The sequence below is a fragment of the Rhizophagus irregularis genome, chromosome 26 (genome assembly GCF_026210795.1).
Source record: "Rhizophagus irregularis chromosome 26, complete sequence".
NCBI lineage: Eukaryota > Fungi > Glomeromycota > Glomeromycetes > Glomerales > Glomeraceae > Rhizophagus > Rhizophagus irregularis.
In genome coordinates, this window is record NC_089454.1 from 1,365,100 (window position 1) to 1,384,918 (window position 19,819).

Consider the following 19,819-nt stretch of genomic DNA (forward strand, 5'->3'; position numbering starts at 1 on the left):
ATCTTTATTTTCTCAAAATTTGTCTTTATTACAACTAAAAGACAATAGTATTAATCAATCATCTACAGTCAACTCCCTCTATAGTCACTCCCGTTATAGTCACATTCTACTATATAGTCACACCAGTTGAATGTTAAAAACACTTTATTATTAAAATCTATCCTATATAGTCACAATCTATCTATAGTCACTATCACACCTATCCTCAAAAATCTTATCTGTTATATTAAAAAGAACCGTTTATAATCACAGTTATATAAAGAATATATTAAATAACTTGGCATCTAATAATCGTACAAAGATGTATCATAGCTTGTTAGAATCGTCTCACTGAGACGAATCGAATGGTGGTAGTTTTATGCTTTTCCTTTGCAAGTGTTTACGGCCAGACCACCCATTGCCTCTTATGAGACTAATCTCGGGTCTGTGTCCTATCATCTTCAATGGGCAACCATTATACCGAGTACTTAATTCCTCAGGTAACAGCACCACTATAGAAGACATCCCCCATCGGGCCATTTTAGGCTGATCTGAAGCTAGGTACACGTCGCCTACTCATCCTATACCCATTGCATGATACTGATACTCAATTTATTTAACGACCTTTAGAGAGCATCTACTTTCATGGAGGACTTTCGACAGGTAACATCAACCATCTAAGCATTCCCTTCCATACTACCATTTTAGGTACTAAGTCTCACTCAAAGGCCACTACAGCCCGCGATTACCTAGCACCGATAGTACAGTTGTTTACCCCAAGTGGTATACTTTGTAGTGACCACTCAGACAGGAAGTAGCAGGCATCTGTCCAGGATCACCCCTTATGGTGGGTATCAACCACCAGGGATCACTAACCAGGACCCAAGGAGTAGGGAATCGAACCCCATAGCCATGCTACCTGTTCTGTGCACAAACACCTTGGTTGGTCTAAGACCTAACAGAAGGTCTAACTACCACTAAGACATTGCACCCTCAGCTTTACCATCTGTGGACGACCATCTAGCCATTACTGACCCCAAGCGGTATCGTAGAGCGACCACCCGGACAGGAAGTCCCCCCCAAGGTATAGTAGTGACCTCAAGGACAGGACTGCGCACATGCCAATGGCCTCATAGGGAACGTTAGAAGGACACCATGACCCTTAGTTGAAATGTGCGGCCTAACCGTACACACTAATTCACCATGATGCAGTCCAACTACACTAATCCCCGTACCTTCACGCTATTGGTTGTAGCGTCCGCAGTAAAATTCTTTTTATTTCCGTGGTCATGGGAATCGAACCTGCGACCTCACCATACTCAGGCTTAATGAGGGTCTCAGTGACTAACCACCAAGATAGGGTGACCAACCCTAGTTTTATGCTTTTCCTTTGCTATTGTTTACGGCCAGACCACCCATTGCCTCTTATGAGACTAATCTCGGATCTGTGTCCTATCATCTTCAATAGGCAACCATTAAACCGAGTACTTAATTCCTCAGGTAACAGCACCATGTAGAAGACATCCCCCATCGAGCCATTTTAGGCTGATCTAAGCTTTAGTATACGCCGCCTACTCATCTTTAATCCATTGCACGATACTGGTACTCAATTTATTTTACGACCTTTAGAGAGCACCTACTTTCATGGAGGACTTTCGACAGGTAACATCAACCATCTAGTACCCTTCCATAGTTTTATGCTTTTCCGATCACTAGCTGACGAGTTATTCAACAAAATGTTAAACATCTTACGTTTACTGCGCCATTTAACATTTTGCTATATTTCTCGTTACCTAGTGATTGTAAAAAGACGATTTATAGCTCGTTGGAATCGCCTCATCGAGACGAATCGAATGGTGGTATGTTCATCTCTCTGTGATCAATATTGACGGAGTTATTACTTAAAAACCATTTAATATTTTTTAATTTCGGAAATTGATCTAGTGATTGGATTTTGATGTATCTTATACCATTAGATTCGTCTCATCAAGATGAATCGAATGGTAGTAAGATCGTCTTTCTAGGATCAATGTTGGCAGAGTTATTACACAAAAACCATTAATATTTTTTTAATTTCGGAAATTAATCTAGTGATTGGATTTCAACGTATTTTATACCATTAGAACCGTCTCATCAAGACGAATCGAATGGCGGTAAGATCATCTCTTTACGATTAATATTGGCGAAGTTACGATACAATAAAGTTTTAAGTATAATTATGGCTAAAATTATGTTAATTTTTGGCCGGAATTATGATATACAAATATAAGAAATTTTTTATATAGTCACATCTCTTTATAATCACCAAATATGGAGGATCATCGCAACTCTTTCCTGAAATTTTGAAAATACTAATAAAATTTTATTTTTGAAATTTTCGTTCGAAAATTTCTAAGTGCTCGTTCAAAATACTAATATTTCCACAGTTGCTTTCCTCTTTACTGAGCTCTAAACTATGACTACACCTCCAGCTCCTTCTGTTATTAACCCGGATATTTCGCCACCACTGCGTCCTGTTGTTTCTACTCCCTCTGGAGACCGACCTTTATCTCCCACTAGTACCGCTGGCGCACCCAATAAACGTACACGTACTGTCTCTGATGACGCGATGAACAAGCTCGATATAACTTCGCCTTCAGCTCCTCGCTCCCACCTTTACTTCTACTGTTCCTTCAGGTCTTCCTGTCAACAAAGTCCAAGTGCTTACATCTCCTCAAAATATTACCACTCCTGTTGAAACTGTTGACGCTTCTATCCATGCTCCCTTTAACACCAGTGGTAAAGGCAAAGCTGTCGTCTTTGATGTCCCAGAACGACGACCATTTCCCGATGGTAATGCTGCTGCTATCAAATCTGCACCCTCTTGTTATCATGCTGCGGCCTATCTACGCGACGCGCCTGACGCGCTCAAAGCTAAATTCACCACCAATCGCTCTATGTGTGATGAGGTGGATTGTTCACTCTCCCGTTATTCCTCTTATGGCGCTCGCGCACGATGCGATGGATCAGGCGATAACAAGAAAATCCTTGTCTTCTTTAATAATCATGATGATTATACCGATTGTATCATCTCTCCACGTGCTGATCTCCTCGATTTGGCCTTCAGTCATTACTCCCCTGCAGACGCCAAGCTTAGTGACGAGATGAAGTCCTTATTCGTCACTGATATCCCACTTTTCCTAACTGAGACTCAAGTCCGTCAGGCATTTTCCCGATATGGTACTGTAATCAAGTGCAAACTTACTCCTAAGAAATATTACTATAATGGACATATCCAGTTTTCCTCCGCTGGATGCAGTTACCCAATTTAATGATATTTGGGCGATCATTTGCCTTGGTAATTCTTTACGTGTCTGCCCGGCATCTTTCTCGAAAACCCAACGCGACAGCCGTAGAGAACATGTCGCTATCCTTGCTGACATCCCAAAGAATATTAAAGAAGCTGATCTGTTGGAAATTGCTACTCAAGTTAACGCTAAAGCCCTTAACGTTCCTCTATCTATCAGCTCCTACAAGCCTAAACCCTATGTATATTTGAACTTCTCCTCGTTTGAATCTCTTGAAGCTGCCAAAGAGATGACCGTGGCTTTCCGCGGCAAAGGTTTAACTTGGCACCCTCCTAATGAAGCTCACACTTCATGTCATATCTGTGGACGTTCGGGTTGCTCTCCTTCTGTATGTAGCCCTCGCCCCACACGAAAAGTGGACGATCGCCTTAACAAACTTTACTCTCGCTTCAATGCTGGCCCTAGACGTGGCCGTCAGGATTCACGACAATCACGTGACAATTCTAATTCCCGTTCTAGATCGCGTTCCAATTCTCGATCTCGCAATAATAATTCCTCTTCATCCCGCTCTAACAACAGCAATAATAAGTCTAACACTTCTCGTCCCAATACTCCTCGAAGTAGTAACCGGACTAACAATAATAATAATAATCCCAGGAACAATGGAAATTCTTCCGGACCTACTCAACCTCCGCACAGACCTCATCCTATTATTTCTACAACACCTACTTCTTTATCTAACAATTCTGCCCCTACGCTTCCTCAACATATTATTGATGACCTAAAGGCGCAGATTAAAGAGATCGCTAACACCCTCCATACTCTCGAGGAAACTGTCTTTTGGATGAATGATACTATCACGACCCATGAATATAGGCTATCTGAAATTAATCAACGATGAATTACGATAACCCCTGGTGACTCGATTTGTATCCGCCTTCGATGACTACGAAAATCAAAATTATTCTTACGATAATGGATGGGACGATGCCCAACCCGCCCGACACGAATTCTGGTTTCAATCTTCCTCCCCATACTTCCTCTTCTTCATGGACGTTTCTCCTGACGCTTCCTTCTCAGCTTTGGATCCTAGCTCCATCCTATCAAAACGACATGTCCCCTTACCTGTTTCCCGACCTACTAATATCACCCCCGACGCTAACACTTCCCGTTTGCAATCAGAAATTTTTAATGTTACTACTACACAAAAGAATCTTTCTGCCCAACTTGGTTCGATTATGGAAAAATTGGACTCCTTCTCTCCTTCAAAACCCTCCCCTTCTAATGATTGAACACCAACTTGTATCGGGTGTTTCACAGGGATTTCACCCCCCTGATAGTGCGATACCTAATTTTAATAGTCCTAATAATCCCCCTTCTCCTCCTTTTTCTTCCCCTCTTATTAACTTTGGACAAGTCAATGTTAATGGATTATGTTCCCCTGTACGACAACTGCATTTGTTAAATTATTTCCTTCATTCTTCTTTTGGCGTTTTATCTTTAAATGATACTCGTCTCACTTCTTCCCGTGCTAAATTTCTTTATCAAAATGAACATTCCCAATATAATTTTAAATCTTATTGGGCTCCTTCCCCCTCTAATTCGCGACCACATGATGGTGTTGGTCTTTTACTTCGCCATCCTTTACACAAACATGTTCAGAAGATTGATCCCTAGAAAGGTCGTCTTTTAAAATTAGATCTTTTTTTTCATCAGACAAAAATTTCTATTATCTCTGTTTATATTCCTCCTTATCATTCTATTCATTATAAAGAACGTGATGCTATTCTTGTTCAACTTAATTTATGGCTTGATAAAGCCCGTTCCAATAACTATCACGTAGTTATCCTTGGTGATTTTAATGCAGATGAAATTTCACATTCACATCTTCCTCAACATCATTTGAAAATTTTACGATCACTCTCTTCTCGATATTTTACGGATCACCAATCCCATATTTCCTCAATTTCAGGTTCTAGTCCTACCTTTTATCATCAAAATGGTTCTTCAAGACTTGATTATATCTGGTCATCCCCTGGATTTCCTGCTCCCGGTCTTTTCTCTCAAGTTGCAACTTGTCCTAAGCTGAATGATAATCAATTTACTGATCATCGTGTACTTATAACGGCCTTTGATTTTAGCTCATGTTTCGCTACTTTATCCAAAGCTCGATTAAAGCAGAAAAGCGAACAACGCACCATCTTTTTTTATAAAAATTTGAAAGATGACACTTGGGACAAATTTTCCAATGAAGTAAACTCACGTCTTGAGTTATACTTGACCACACACCACCCTTCAGTATCTTCACTTTCAGCTCTTTCATTGGACAAACTTTGGCACGCTCTTAAACGTTTTATTCTTGGTGGTGCCATTGATTCTCTACCATTCCAACATGTATCCAATACTCATCACCATAAATATCCTCCTGAACTTACCATGCTTATTGCTGTCAACAAATTCTTGGATAGATTATTGTTTAAATTGACCACATCTAGGCCTGGTCGTCCTGCTCAAATTTTACAAATGATTAATTCTTTACCAACCCAATTAATCCTCCTTAAGTCTCTTTTAACAGATTATACTATACCTTCTTATAGTACAACACCGCTTCCTACTTTTGTCAAATTTTTACGTTCACAAAAAGCTTTGGTCTCAGCTTATCTTTCCACACAATTTCATCAGCATCGTGTAGATTCCATTGAATATTATACTGCTCTTAAAGATGAACATTTCTCTACATCCCCGGGCTCTTTTATTTCCTCAGCCCTATCGGTGGAACATCGTTCTATCGTCCTTGATAGAGTTTTGGTTGTTATTGACTCCAAACTCGCATTACTTACTGATCCTTCAGATATCAAACAAGCTGCTATTAAACACTTCCAATCGGTTGTCACTCCTCCTTTGGTCCAGTATTCTTCTACGGATTCATTTCCTCCACGATGGCAACGAGCTTATACTCCTCTTCCAGATATTGATTCGTCCTTATATAACTTGGTTATGTCTAAGGTTGCTTGCCGAAACCTAAGGGTTTAGGCAAGATGGCGTTTCGCCGAAAAGCAAAATTCTGCTGAAACTATATTAAAGTTATATTAAAAAACTGGCGAAACTTTGGAGAATGGCGAAACTGCTGAAACTTATTATAAATGCCGAAACTGCCGAAACTCTGCCGAAACTATAATAAATCTATAGTAAAATTTTGACGAAACTAATCGTAGGATTTTGAAGAGGTTTAGACAAGCAACTTTAGTTATGTCTCCTATTCTGGCCGATGAATGGAAAAACACTCTCAATTCTATGCCTAATAATAAAGCCTCTGGTCCTTCCAAGATCTCTTATGAGATGCTCAAACATTTAACTGGAGAAACTTTCAATTTGTCCCTTGTACTAGCCAATGCTTGTCTCATTCATGGAGATATTCCTGCCGATTGGCGTGAAGCGCTTGTTTATCCCATTCCAAAGCCTCATGAATTTGACGCCCAATTGAAGAATACGCGACCTATTACTCTATTGGAAACAGTACGAAAATGTGTGGTTAAGGTCGTTACAACTCGACTATCAAAAATCCTAGCCGACAATCAAGTGCTCCAAGGTGGTAATTTTGCCGGATTACCAGGTGGCTCCACCGACATTCCTATTAAGATGCTTGATGCTATTATTCATCAACGACGCTTTGATAAAAGCGATGACCAAGAACTATGGGTTGTTTCTCAGGACATTTCTAAGGCCTTTGACTCAATTGATTTGAACATGCTTAGACTGGCTTTAATTCGCCCGCATATTCCGTCTTTATTGATCAAATTTATCATTAACCTTTTTAACTTTTACAAGGCGTAATAATAAAATTATTACACATCATGGTGATACTTCTGGATATAGAGTTAGAATTGGTATTGACCAAGGTGAAATCATCTCTCCATTATTATGGGTTATATACTTGGATCCATTACTTACCACACTTAATCGAGAAGCTTGTGATCCCTTTATTTTGAAATCTTCTGCATTATTGGATTATTCTCCAATTGAATATGAACAACATAATCTTCCTGTTTCACATATTACATTTATGGATGACTCTACTTTGATTGCTTCATCTAAACAAGGAATTGAAGATCGCCTTTCCATCACTGCTGAATTTTACACTTTAAATAATACTCAAGCAAATTCAGCAAAATATATCCTTCTTTCTTCTGAACTATTTTCTCAAACTATTGTATTTGATCTATTCCCATCTTCTTTAAATACGATTCATACCCTTACTTTAAAGGCGTTAGCCTTATCTACATCTTTTCGGTTTTTAGGTGTTTGGTTTAACCTTTCGGCTTTTTCTCGTTTCGTTCATAACCAAACTGTTTCCATGGTCAAAGACATGGCCGCTCTACTCAGTCCTAAAAAACTTTTAGCACAACATATAGCTTATCTTTATAATGTTGTCCTACTTCCAAGGCTAGAATTTCGCCTACAAACCATATTATTTGCAGAATCCACCATTAATCGCATGGTTTCTCCAATGCTTTCTCTTATTCGTCAGAAGGCTGGTTTGGCCTCAGTCACTCCTCTTTCCACACTCTTCACACTGTTGCCTTTCTCTATTCAACAAGCGTTTGGTCGATTTCTATCATCTCATGTGGCTTCATGGCAGAAAATTTTCTCTCACCCTTCATATAAGCTCTTTGCTAATTATATGATTACTTATCTCCAAGGTTTTTTGGACTGTGATGCCTGCCCTTCTACTATTGACCTGGAACCATGGTCCCACACCCTTTCTTTGCGAACACATTCTTTATTTAATTCTTTATTGTTCTCTTCTCGTTTAAATATCACGTGGTCTTTACTGTTCCGACCTCCAAGGAAAGATTTACGTCCGGCGATTCCACTCTGGTCTATTTTACCAAAAGATTTATTTACTTCCATGAAAAATGTTCGAAAAAATTTCTGCACTCATTTTCTTGCTCAATTGATTACACCGTGTGGCTCTCGACTTCTCTCATGAAAAGATTTACGCTTTCTTAAACGAGTATCGAACAAAGGATCTGCGCCTGCTTGGTTTAATTATTTGTTCAATCTTATTGTTATTCCTAATTCACCTTCTTTTTTTATTTTACAACAATTTAGAATTCCTAGTTCTCATACCGTAGCTTCTATTTCTTTTATAGATATTAGTCGAAATTATTGGTTTAACCCTCAATGGGCTATTTCTTTTAATCGCAATACTAACTCTTTCCTCGTTGGCCGTGTGATTACTACCTATCCTGCTCCACGTAATGAAGCTCTTATTTCACATTGGATTGCGTCATCGGTTGATGATTTACTTTCTGAATTTACTGCATGCCAAGGTTGTGCCTCTGCTATTCCGCGATCCTCTACCTCTAAGACTTTGATTAAACGATGTCCCTCTGAAGGATGTTTCTCTTATGTTCCGTTATCAAGTTTGATCCGTTATCCTACGAAACCTCGTACTTATATACATGCGGATACTTGTTCGGTTTCACTTTCTGCCTCGTTAGGCTATGCCAAATCTCTTTTACTATTTCATCTTTTTGCTCCGGTCCGCTTACCTCCTACGAATGAACTACAGTGCATACAACTTAGTCCTAGCAATTAAATTTGATGAAATTTAAATCACTACTATTCATTCAAAAAAAAAGATAAACATAAAGTATAAACGTACAATGATAAACCAGATTAAGCTTAATAAAACTATGTTTTTAAATTTCCTGTAAAGTATTTTTTAATAAAGTAGTAGCAATTCAAAGTTGAAATATTTTACTATTAAATTAAATATTTGGCCGTTTTATTCTGACCAGAATTACATGTAAGTCTGGCCAAAATTACTTTCGTTTAATTATTAACTATGTAAATTTGGCTAGAATTAAGAATTATAACTTAAATTAAATAAATTTGACCAATAAAATTACAGGATTAGTATTACATAATGTAAAAAATTTGGCCGCTTAAAAATTTTTTTGTTGGGACTAGGTTGTATGCACTGTAGTGCTTAGGATTTCTGATATCCAACTTCCTTCTTCGGTGTTTACCCTTTATATTGATGGTTCCTTTCTTTCTCCTCCTAGTCATCCGGCATCCTCGATGGCTTATGCATGGACTGCTATAGATCCTGATGGATTTATTTTGGAATCCCATTATAATATCATCTCTTCCATTTTTCCTTCTGCTTTACGTTCAGAAGTTTTTGCTTTATTGCACGGATTAGACTCCTTTCCTCGGAATTCAAAGATTACTGTCGCCACTGATTGTGCTCAATTACTTTCTTTATGGTCTTTATATGTGGATGCTCCTTTTATTCCCAGAATGCTTAAAGAATCCAACCACCTGTTGTGGTCCTCCATACGCACTATTATGTTGCAAAAGAATCTGGATGTTACCTTGATCAAGGTTCCTGCTCATGCTGACGACCCTTTGAATAATCATGTGGATGCATTAGCCAAAGCCGCTCATACTGACTCACATCTTTCTTCTTGCCCACCATTGGAATTGATGGCTCCTTGTATTTTACAATTTAATTCCTTACCTGTGGATATGAATATCCGGAAATTTATTAGAAATATTTTTGACGCCAAAAGTCTTTTAACTCTTGCTGTATTACCAAGATTTAATTCCTATTCTTCAACTTCTGATATTGATTGGGCTTGCACCAAATTTTGTCTCAATAACAATAAGCATTTTGTCTCTCATCGGAATGGCCGTTCCGAGTTTTGTGGTTTCCGTATCAAGCTACTTTTAGATATGCTTCCAACGCTTACAACTCTTCAGAGACGAAAGCCTCATCTTTATAATCCAAGTTGGCTTTGTCCTCAATGTAATTCCTTTCCTGAGACTTTAGACCACTTGTGGACTTGTCCTTATATTTTACCGGAATTTAGTCCTTTACAAACTTTTAAAACATTACTATAGGCTCTTCGGACTACTTATCTTGATAATTTCCTTTCCACGTCATCTTTAATCCCTTTACCGGACTCTTTTGCTGCTGAATTTATGGCTCTTAATTGTTGGGATTGTGACCCTCCTTCAATTTCCTGCCTGCGACTCACAAGAGGACTTATACCGATATCTTTGACAGAATTTCTTGGAATTTATTTTTCTTCACCTACCATATGGTCTATCTTAGATACACCTTTGCACGACTTTCATTTTGACCTTTATGTTCAAATCTGGTTGTGCCGATCCATTTTCTTTCATCATTGGGAATTAGCTCAGCGGCATTACAAAAAAAATGAAATCGTCAGCTCTTGGGCCTTCTTCTATTCTTCGACCTTCCTCTAACATTCCTCTTGACTCTTCGACACCTTCCTTGGCGACAGCTTCCTTGGATTCCTGGGTTTTTTGGGTTTCCTCTTCTATAATCCGTGGGGGATCTTGGATTTCGCATTTGGATTTTTGGCGCCGCTTAACAGTTCAGCCTCTACTTAGGATTTCTTTTTGGTAACGGATTGGATCTTAGGACATGCTGGATAGTTGACTCACACTGGCCTTCGGGTAAAGATGGGGTATGCGTTTCTGTAATAGTTTAGTTTTTCTTTACTTAATTTTATTTTGTTTAGATTTCTTTACTTGTATGAATCGTGAAGCTAGTTCTTTTTATTTTTTATGTTTAATTCTTATATTTGATATTTGTAATATTGTTCGATCTGTTTATTGTACTTTTCGTTTTAATTTAATAATAAAAGATAAAGTCATAAGACTGTTTGCTCATAATCACCAAATATGGACTGTCCCAAATGTGTGACTATAAAGAGAGTTGACTGTATTTCGTTGCTATGCATATAAACTCCAAATTCAATATTATTATTTAAAATTTCTTTCGCATTTCAAATGTTATACTATTATTACGGTCTTCTTCAATCAGACGTAATATTACTTCTGGTATTAGAATTTCGTAAATAAAATCCATAGGGTCTAATGGGTACATTTAGTCTTTTGTAAGATTATTAGAGTTAACAAATAAATCTATTAAAGTATTAACAATATTATATAACCCATTAAACCCATAATAACCTGACTGTAATAAATTAGTAAAACTAATTAATAAAATATAAACAAAATTTATATTCAAACAGATAATTACCAACCTGAAAAACTTCAAATCGATTTATGAGCATCATTGGCACCTTGGCTTTATTATATCCAACTTCTTTATATATTGAAAATGCAATATCCTAATAGTAACTTGAAATATTTCCGTTAATAATTTCAATGAGATCTTTTTCAAATTTGATTATGCGTGATGGAAGTATAATCCATGTGGAATAATATTCAATTTACCATAATGCATTATACAAAAAGACCAACATTCTTTTTCTGTGATTGGCTTATTTTGTAGATTTTGTATATATATATATTAACTGGTTTTTTATTTTTTCTGGTAAAATATCTGGTAAGATATTATCACAATAGGGGTATAAATTGTGAGAATTAGGTACTAAATCCAATTTTAAATCCAAGTTTAAATCATCATTAGATGGCAGTTCTGAAAGATGTTGAAATACATTGCGGGGTGGACTTGGCATAGTGTTCTGCACAAATCAAATTTCTCCTCTAAAATTCAATTCGATTCAGATTTAATTCGGACTCGATTCGACCTCCAAAAATTATTATCTCAAGATCCAATGATCCAATTTTGATGATTTTTTTTTAATTGATAGGTCTCATTGCCCTGATCAAAATACAAAAAAGATCGTCAAAATCAGACTGCTAGATCAAAGTTATTCGCAAAATACGTTTTTATTATTCAGAAATGATCATGGTCACATTATGTCATGAATCGATTCGTGCGGAACACTAGCTTGGCATTATAAACAATGATGATGATGCAAATGAAGATGTACTTTCTTCTATCTATTAAATAAATATAGGTAAAGAAATTAATAATACAGATATTAATGTTATTACATTAAATCTATGTCTTTACCAGTACTAATTGAAGATAAATTATCTTCTCATTTTTGTTTAAGATTTCAAATTTGTTTTGTTTTCCTTTATTGTATAGAAAACATATTACCATATTGTGATTGGTTTGATAATAAATTTATTCTATGGGACGATTGAGGTTTAGCAGATAATTTAAAAAGTGCGCCTAAATTTGATTTTGTTCTTTCACTTAATTCTACTGGCCAAAATGGATCTTTAATCTCCTAAGATGACTGTTTAAGTGGATAAAATATTTTATTACCTAATGAGCAAAAGTAAGATTAATATAATAAATAACAATAATAATTTTTTAAAAAATTATTTCAAACATCTTACCTTGCATATTATATAATTTAATAATTTCTTGATAAGAATCTTCTATATCACTTTGATATATTACATTATTTTTTATAGACGCAAAAACTACTCGTTTCTTATTACGAAAATAGAGAACAAGATTTTTCTTTGCTTCGTTTACAACTTCTAGACGTCCTTTTTATTGTGTTTCTATAAGCAAAGTAGCTGCATAATAGTGTCTACATTTATCACATAATGAACTATTTCATATGTATTCCTAGCACGTACATTCACTAGTAATAACATTACATATATGAAATTCTTGTTCTAATATTATATTTTCAGATAATAAAGATTTTATAAGAAAATTGACCATATCATTTAATTTTCATACAATTTCCTCATCTAGACGTAAAGGCTTATCATCATAAAAAGATACGAATAAATTATCAGATTTTTTTTTGACAAGAAAAGTATTTTGATCTGATGATATCTTAACCATATTAAAAAGAAAATCTAATTTTCCTTGATTTAATCTTTGAAGTTTATCACAACATATATCCTCTTTAGTTTTCTATAAATAATTTAAAATAAATTAATTTAATAATATTAATTAAAAATGATAACGAAAAAATTCTTACCTGTTCAATCGTTTGAGTATTGAATAAAGTAATTAAACCAGATTTAAACTTATTTAAATCTTTATGACTTACAATAGTTTTACTTTTGAAATTTTATTTCATACATTCGTTCAACAAATGTCAATGGTGTTTATTTACCACTATATACTGCTTCAATTGTCCTATTGATCCATTCTGTGGAAATACGACCAGCATCAATAAAACTTAATCGCCACTCTGTGTATATCCAATTTTTAGATAAATCATCTATTAATTTATCTTTCTTAGTTTTTTCTAACAGAAGAGTGTTAATAAATTCAATATATTTCTTAGCCATTTCAATAGGACCCCGAACAATATATATATAGGTCAGATGAAATTTTTAAGATTTATTAAGATCAATAAGCAAACTATTTTCAATGCTGCTAAGCAAACTCTTATTATAACTTTAAATTTTTTCATGCTACTAAGCAATTTATTTTGTGACTTACTAAAAAAAATTTTTAATTTTTCATTTATGATCATTAATTTATTACATCATATTAATAATACTATTTTTAACAGTATCACGATTAAAATAATTAAAAATATTTTGTGCTACTCCTGTTAATGTTAACGAACTATCACTAATTATTAACCCATTTGATTTAATATGATATATAATATTTTGAGGACAATGATGAGTAAATAGCGTATAACCTTTCACAGTTTGACTTGCAAAAATATTGAGATGAATTGGTAAATAAATTTGCAATAAAATATAGGATAAATCTTCAATTTGAGTAACTGCATTTTGGCTATAACAATGGTTATCATAACTTTCATAATACATTGCTATTACCTTGCCAATACAAATTTTTTTTCCATATAGCACAATTACATAATCATTTTGCTGCAATGGAAAATCTTGAGTAATATTTGCTGACTCAATACACATAATTATTAATAAATTATATAAATTTAATATATTATGTTTAAAATATATTATACTTACTTTCACTTGCAACTTTATCAATGCGTTTCCGTTTTGATAATTCATTTTGTTGTAAATTTGCAAGATTAGCTGTCATTGTTTTCCAATTTTCTTTCTATCGCTTTTCACGTTGTTTTATAAATCGCATTTCAGAATTATCATTATTTGTAAAATGTGAAATTATATGACTAGCCTTATTTGGATTAATAGTGTTTGTTTGTTCGTGATTGATTGCATGTGTATGATTTTGTCTTTCAACTGGCCTTGAATTATATGCTTCATGATGTTTTTGTAATGCAATCATAGTTGAATAATCCAGTTTTCCTATTGGAAGAAGATATCTATTAATAGAAAAATCTTTTCAAAATTATTAATTATATTAATACTTAATAATAATATATTGTTAAAAGCTAATATAATACCATACCATGCGAAGTAAGTTGCTGAAAGATTCTTGTGGTATTATTTAAAGTTGAAATAATTTGTTGTTGATAATTTTGATCATTAATATTCTCATTCTCAATATTTGAAAAATTAAAAACATTATCAATCATGTTGGTAGTATGCTTGGAAGCTTGACTGATCACATTGGAAACTTCTTTATCGATTTTAAAAAATTCATCTGGATTATCTGAACTTAATTCAATTCCAGTTGATACTTCTAAATTTTGCTCCTCTATTAGTATAAATGGTTGTAATGATTTCTCATTTGGAGTAGAGTTCATATCAAGTGCTTTGGCAAGATCTGATGCTAATTTATATGAAGTTTTAATAGTTGAAGTAATATCGGTATCTAATGGCCAAATACACAATGTCATTAATTTGCTCACATTAATATTTCCTATATTATAATCAAAATGGTATCCTATTTTAAAAAAAAATATATCAAAATTAGATAAATAATTTAATAAATATATTCGTAATTAATAATTATACCCTTACCTTCATACACAGATTTTTCTTTTTCTAATATAATATTTTTTGTTCTTAATGCTTTGGCGCATTGAGAAATTTTTGGAACTAATTGTAATAATTCAGAATAATTAAAATCTGAATTAATTTGACGCGCCATACCAAAAAAGCGTTCACAAGCCTCTGATCCATGCATCTATAGTAAAAATGGATAATTTGGGTAATATTCCTGATGTACTTTTACCAATAAAACCATAGACTCCGCAAGAGAAGTAAAAATTGCAAAGCTTTAATCCGCTGAAAAATTCTTGCTCACAGAAACAAAATCAGAATACTTTTCACTCATATTCGTTATATATTCTTTTCAAATTCGTAGGAAAAAAAAGGATGTAATTGACATTTTAATTCTTTCTAATGGAGTTATTTCATGGTTTAAGTAACTATCAATAAGTTTACCTAATAACAAATTTAAAAGATATATTAAAAATAACGAAAAAATTTTATTATTTATAATAAAATTATTTTTATCCAACTTATTACCCATAATAAAAAGGTATACAAAAAGTCCTTGTGTGTCTTCAATATCACGGCAATTTTGTAGATTTCTTGAACAAAATACACGATATGCTGCACCATCGTCTTGGCGGTCAAGCTTTATTACATGAGAAGGTTTGACAATTTTAATAATTGTTCAAATCGTGCTGTTGACTTTCCTAAAGTAAGAAGACATGCACCAGACATAATTGCATTCTGACTAATTTTTTTGGCGTGTTTGGGATCTTGTACACAGATAACAGGGCCTATATTTGGAAAAACTGGACAGCTAAAATCAACACCAAGTTTTTTATTTTGAAAAGTTAACTGCTCACTTGTTGAATATAATTGGATTGCAACTTGAGCTTTAAATTCAACAATAGCACCATCTGATCCAATTGATAGTATTGGAAGGTTAAGCTGTAGTGCTATTTGAGTTAATAATTCTTGATGAAAGCTGGTTATAGTTGATGCATTATCGGATCTGTCATTTGCAATTAATGCAATAATTACTGGAGGGAAGTTTGGTAACGGTATCTAATAATTGGTAAAATAGAATAGTAAATTGTTATTAATATAATTAAGGGATTTAGTCATTTAGATAAATAAATTACCTGCAATATATAAGCATGAACATCCTTCGCAATCGCTTTTTTTGTTTTAATATTATTAATAATTGGTTGAATATCTTTATATGTATTAATTTTAGTTTGTTCAATTGGTAACGTTGATCTGATGATACAGCCTAAAATAGAACTATAATGAAGAGCAGGTTTCAACTTGGTATTATCTGACATAGCAACAATTAGTCCTGATAATTTAGTGTATCGATAAGCCTTTTAAATTTGGCAACATTCTCAAATGTAAGAGCAGTATTTGTAAGTGTATTTTCATTGTTAGTCCAGAGTTTACTATTATTTTTTATAATAAAGATATTTTTTAGAAAAAATTTCAAATAATATTAATAAATAAATAAAATAAATAAAATACCGTATATTTTGAATTGTACGTCCTTCCAAATTTTGACGAAAAAGATCAAGAGCTCGAGTATTAAAACTTTCCAATATAATAAGAAAATTTGTAAAATCTTCATTATATTGAATATTTTGTTTGCCTTTATTATTATCTTTACGAATTGCAGCTTGAACCATTATATCACAAAGTCCCGTAAATACAGGTTTTTCTTTAAATGCACCATTATTTGCTTTATCTGCTAATGTAATCCATACATTTGTATTATAATCATCTTTAATAATAGTTCAAATTTCATGAAGATCCTGATTTTGCAAATGTTTTTTTAAAGAATTATTCTCAAAATAGAATTTTGACGTAAATTTGAAATTTTCAGGTGCAGGTTTTGGTATAGTAATAAGACAATGATTTAATATGAGATTATACTTTAGTGTTAAGCATTTGTCACAAATTGTTTTTTCAGATTCAGAATATCCTATGCATTCTTTAGCACGCATAGCAACACCTATTAATAATATTTGGAAAAGATTTTTATTAATAATCGTTAAAGAAAAAATATATTAAATATACTGTAAATAAATACTTACAATCGTTATCGACACGCCATTGAGATTCTGCATAAATTTTCTGATTTAATGCATGTTTTTGAAATAGTTTAAGTTTTTTTTTTGTAAATTTGTGAGGAAATTTCTTAGGATACATTTCTTTAGCAATTACTTCAATACGACAAGCTCCACCATAACTTGCTGGTGTTCTATCAACATATTTTGCAATCAAATCTGAATGTAATCCTAAATATGGCTTTCTTTTTCTATCTGTTTGATTAGTTTCTGGACTAATAATAATCTCTATATTAACATTTCCTTCACCATTAATTTCTTCATCATTTTTGTCTACTGTAATAATATCATCATCATCCATTGTGTTTTCTACTTCACTTTCCCAATCATTCCAATCATCATCTGAATTTATATTATCCTCATCATCAGCTTCTTTATCAGTCACTATTGGATTAAAAAAACACAAAATACTTTGTTGTTTTTTTCGGTTGCATCCTGGAAGGACCCCGAATAATACTGATATAACTCACAAACGGGTTTGCGTAGAGTTTATATGAAATTACTTTCAAACCCATAAATTGAGTTTGCGTAGATCGGTCAATTTTGGGATAACTCACATATCACGTTTGCGTAGAGTTTATAAATATATTGCATTATATGTTGATCAATTGTATAATATTGATAAAAATTAAGTTGCGCAAAACCATTAAGGATGGGTCCGTAATATATTTATGAAATTTGCAATATTACAGATTTTGGTAATTAATTGTATATAGTAACAAAAAGTAATGCATTTCGCATTATTTTAATATTTTTTAATAAAAAAAAAAGTGCGAAATGCACTACTTTAACAAAAAATGGTGAATTTCGCACCATTTTATTAACATTTTAATAGAAAAAAGTGCGAAATGCACAATTTTAATAAATAATTGGTGAGTTTCGCACCATTTAATTAATATTTTAATATAAAAAAGTGCGAAACGTACCATTTTATTAATATTTTAATAGAAAAAGTGTGAAATGCGCCATTTTATTAATAATTTAATAGAAAAGTGCGAAACACAGCGTTTTAATAAAAAAATCGGGAGTTTCGCACATTTTATTAATATTTTAATATAAAAAAGTGCGAAACGCACCAATTTTAAGCTAAAAAATAGAGTTTCGCACTATTTTATTAATATTTTAATATAAAAAAGTGCGAAACGCACCATTTTAACAAATAAATGGAGAGTTTCGCACCATTTTATTAATATTTTAATATAAAAAAGTGCGAAACACACCATTTTGACAAATAAATAGAGAGTTTCGCACTATTTTATTAATATTTTATTATAAAAAAGTGCGAAATGCACTATTTTAACAAATAAATGGTGAGTTTCGCATGATATTATTAATATTTTAATAGAAAAAGTGCGAAACGCACCATTTTAACAAATAAATGGTGATTTTCGCACCATTTTATTAATATTTTAATAGAAAAAAGTGCGAAACACACTATTTTAATATAAAATGGTGAGGTTTGCATGATTTTATTAATATTTTAATAGAAAAAATGTGAAATGAATTATATTAGTAACAAAAATTTTTTTGAACTAAGATTTGGATTTGCGTAGCGTTACTATGAAAAAAAAGTTGCGTAGAGTTAATAGTAAATGCATGCCGATCATTTGTGAGTTATATTAGTATTATTCGGGGTCCTATCCTGAACCATTTGCATGCCAGTTAATATAATCCTCATCGTATTTCCTATTAAGTTTTATTGCAGCTCCACATACACAAATTACCTTTTTAGCACGTGCAACTTTAGCAACAAATGGATTTTTTTGTAATCGTTGTTTTGAATATTTTCAACCAGCCATAATGTAAGATAAGATAAATATGTAAAGATAACGATAATATTAATAATGAAGTGATAACGATATGTAAAGATAAAGATGAGTAATCGAAATCTTTTTTTAAAATATATAAATATGATAATTGCCAGATTTGGTATTTGCTACGCAAACTCAATACTAAGTTTAGTTAAATTCATGCCTTGTTACGCATTTATAAATCTGACTAGTTTAAAATTAAACTATTGGTTAAGCAAATAAAAATCTCACATGTGATAAAATTTCCTATGATCGTTAAGTAAACTCAAATCTAACATATTTGTATATTGTTCAGGGTCCTATTTCAATTGCAGTTTCTTCAATTCGACTACGACCTACAATTTTAAACGCTAATGCTATTGGATATCTAAACAATAAAATAATTAATTTGGTTATTAATTTTAATAAAAAAAAATTAATATAATATATAATTTACCTGAATTTTGCAGGTATCTGCCATTTATTTAAATTTTTACTAAAAGTTTTCATAATATGAAACCAACATAAAATTGGTTTATGTGAAGCATTTTGGATAGCAAGTTTAGATGGTCTATACTTATTAATTAAGATATATGACTTCCAATTATTGTTTTGACATTCACGAACTTGTTGAAATCCATTTTTAGATAAAAGATTTTTATAGTACCACTTGTGTTCACAGAACTTGTTATCACATGGGATATTTTTTTTTAATAGCGTCAATAACCAATTTTATAGTATGATGATTTTTCTTATTAAATAGCGCTAATATATATATTTTATTTACAATTTAATAAATTACAATAAATTATATACTAAATAATTTAATATATGTCAAATTTTATTTATCAAATGCAACAGGTAATCCACAACCAGCACTATTCTCAGTGACAATTAATAATACCAGTGT

General features: G+C 32.9%; 4 protein-coding genes across 4 annotated transcripts; all 4 read right to left on the reverse strand.

Annotated features, from left to right (window-relative positions):
* Positions 1–12,876: 12,876 nt before the first annotated feature.
* OCT59_017471 (uncharacterized protein) lies at positions 12,877–13,445 on the reverse strand (the record flags this gene model as incomplete). The annotated part of the gene is made up of 3 exons (XM_066137512.1): positions 12,877–13,062; positions 13,130–13,188; positions 13,268–13,445. The coding sequence occupies 3 exons, from the start codon at positions 13,443–13,445 to the stop codon at positions 12,877–12,879; spliced, it is 423 nt and encodes a 140-aa protein (XP_066004090.1).
* Positions 13,446–14,359: 914 nt separating this feature from the next.
* OCT59_017472 (uncharacterized protein) lies at positions 14,360–14,899 on the reverse strand (the record flags this gene model as incomplete). Its single annotated transcript, XM_066137513.1, has 2 exons — positions 14,360–14,422; positions 14,504–14,899. The coding sequence occupies 2 exons, from the start codon at positions 14,897–14,899 to the stop codon at positions 14,360–14,362; spliced, it is 459 nt and encodes a 152-aa protein (XP_066004091.1).
* Positions 14,900–16,985: 2,086 nt separating this feature from the next.
* On the reverse strand, positions 16,986–17,713 carry OCT59_017473 (uncharacterized protein; the record flags this gene model as incomplete). The annotated part of the gene is made up of 3 exons (XM_066137514.1): positions 16,986–17,004; positions 17,200–17,503; positions 17,677–17,713. The coding sequence occupies 3 exons, from the start codon at positions 17,711–17,713 to the stop codon at positions 16,986–16,988; spliced, it is 360 nt and encodes a 119-aa protein (XP_066004092.1).
* Positions 17,714–19,221: 1,508 nt separating this feature from the next.
* Positions 19,222–19,550, reverse strand: OCT59_017474 (uncharacterized protein; the record flags this gene model as incomplete). The annotated part of the gene is made up of 3 exons (XM_066137516.1): positions 19,222–19,297; positions 19,367–19,480; positions 19,537–19,550. The coding sequence occupies 3 exons, from the start codon at positions 19,548–19,550 to the stop codon at positions 19,222–19,224; spliced, it is 204 nt and encodes a 67-aa protein (XP_066004093.1).
* Between the last annotated feature and the right edge of the window lie 269 nt (positions 19,551–19,819).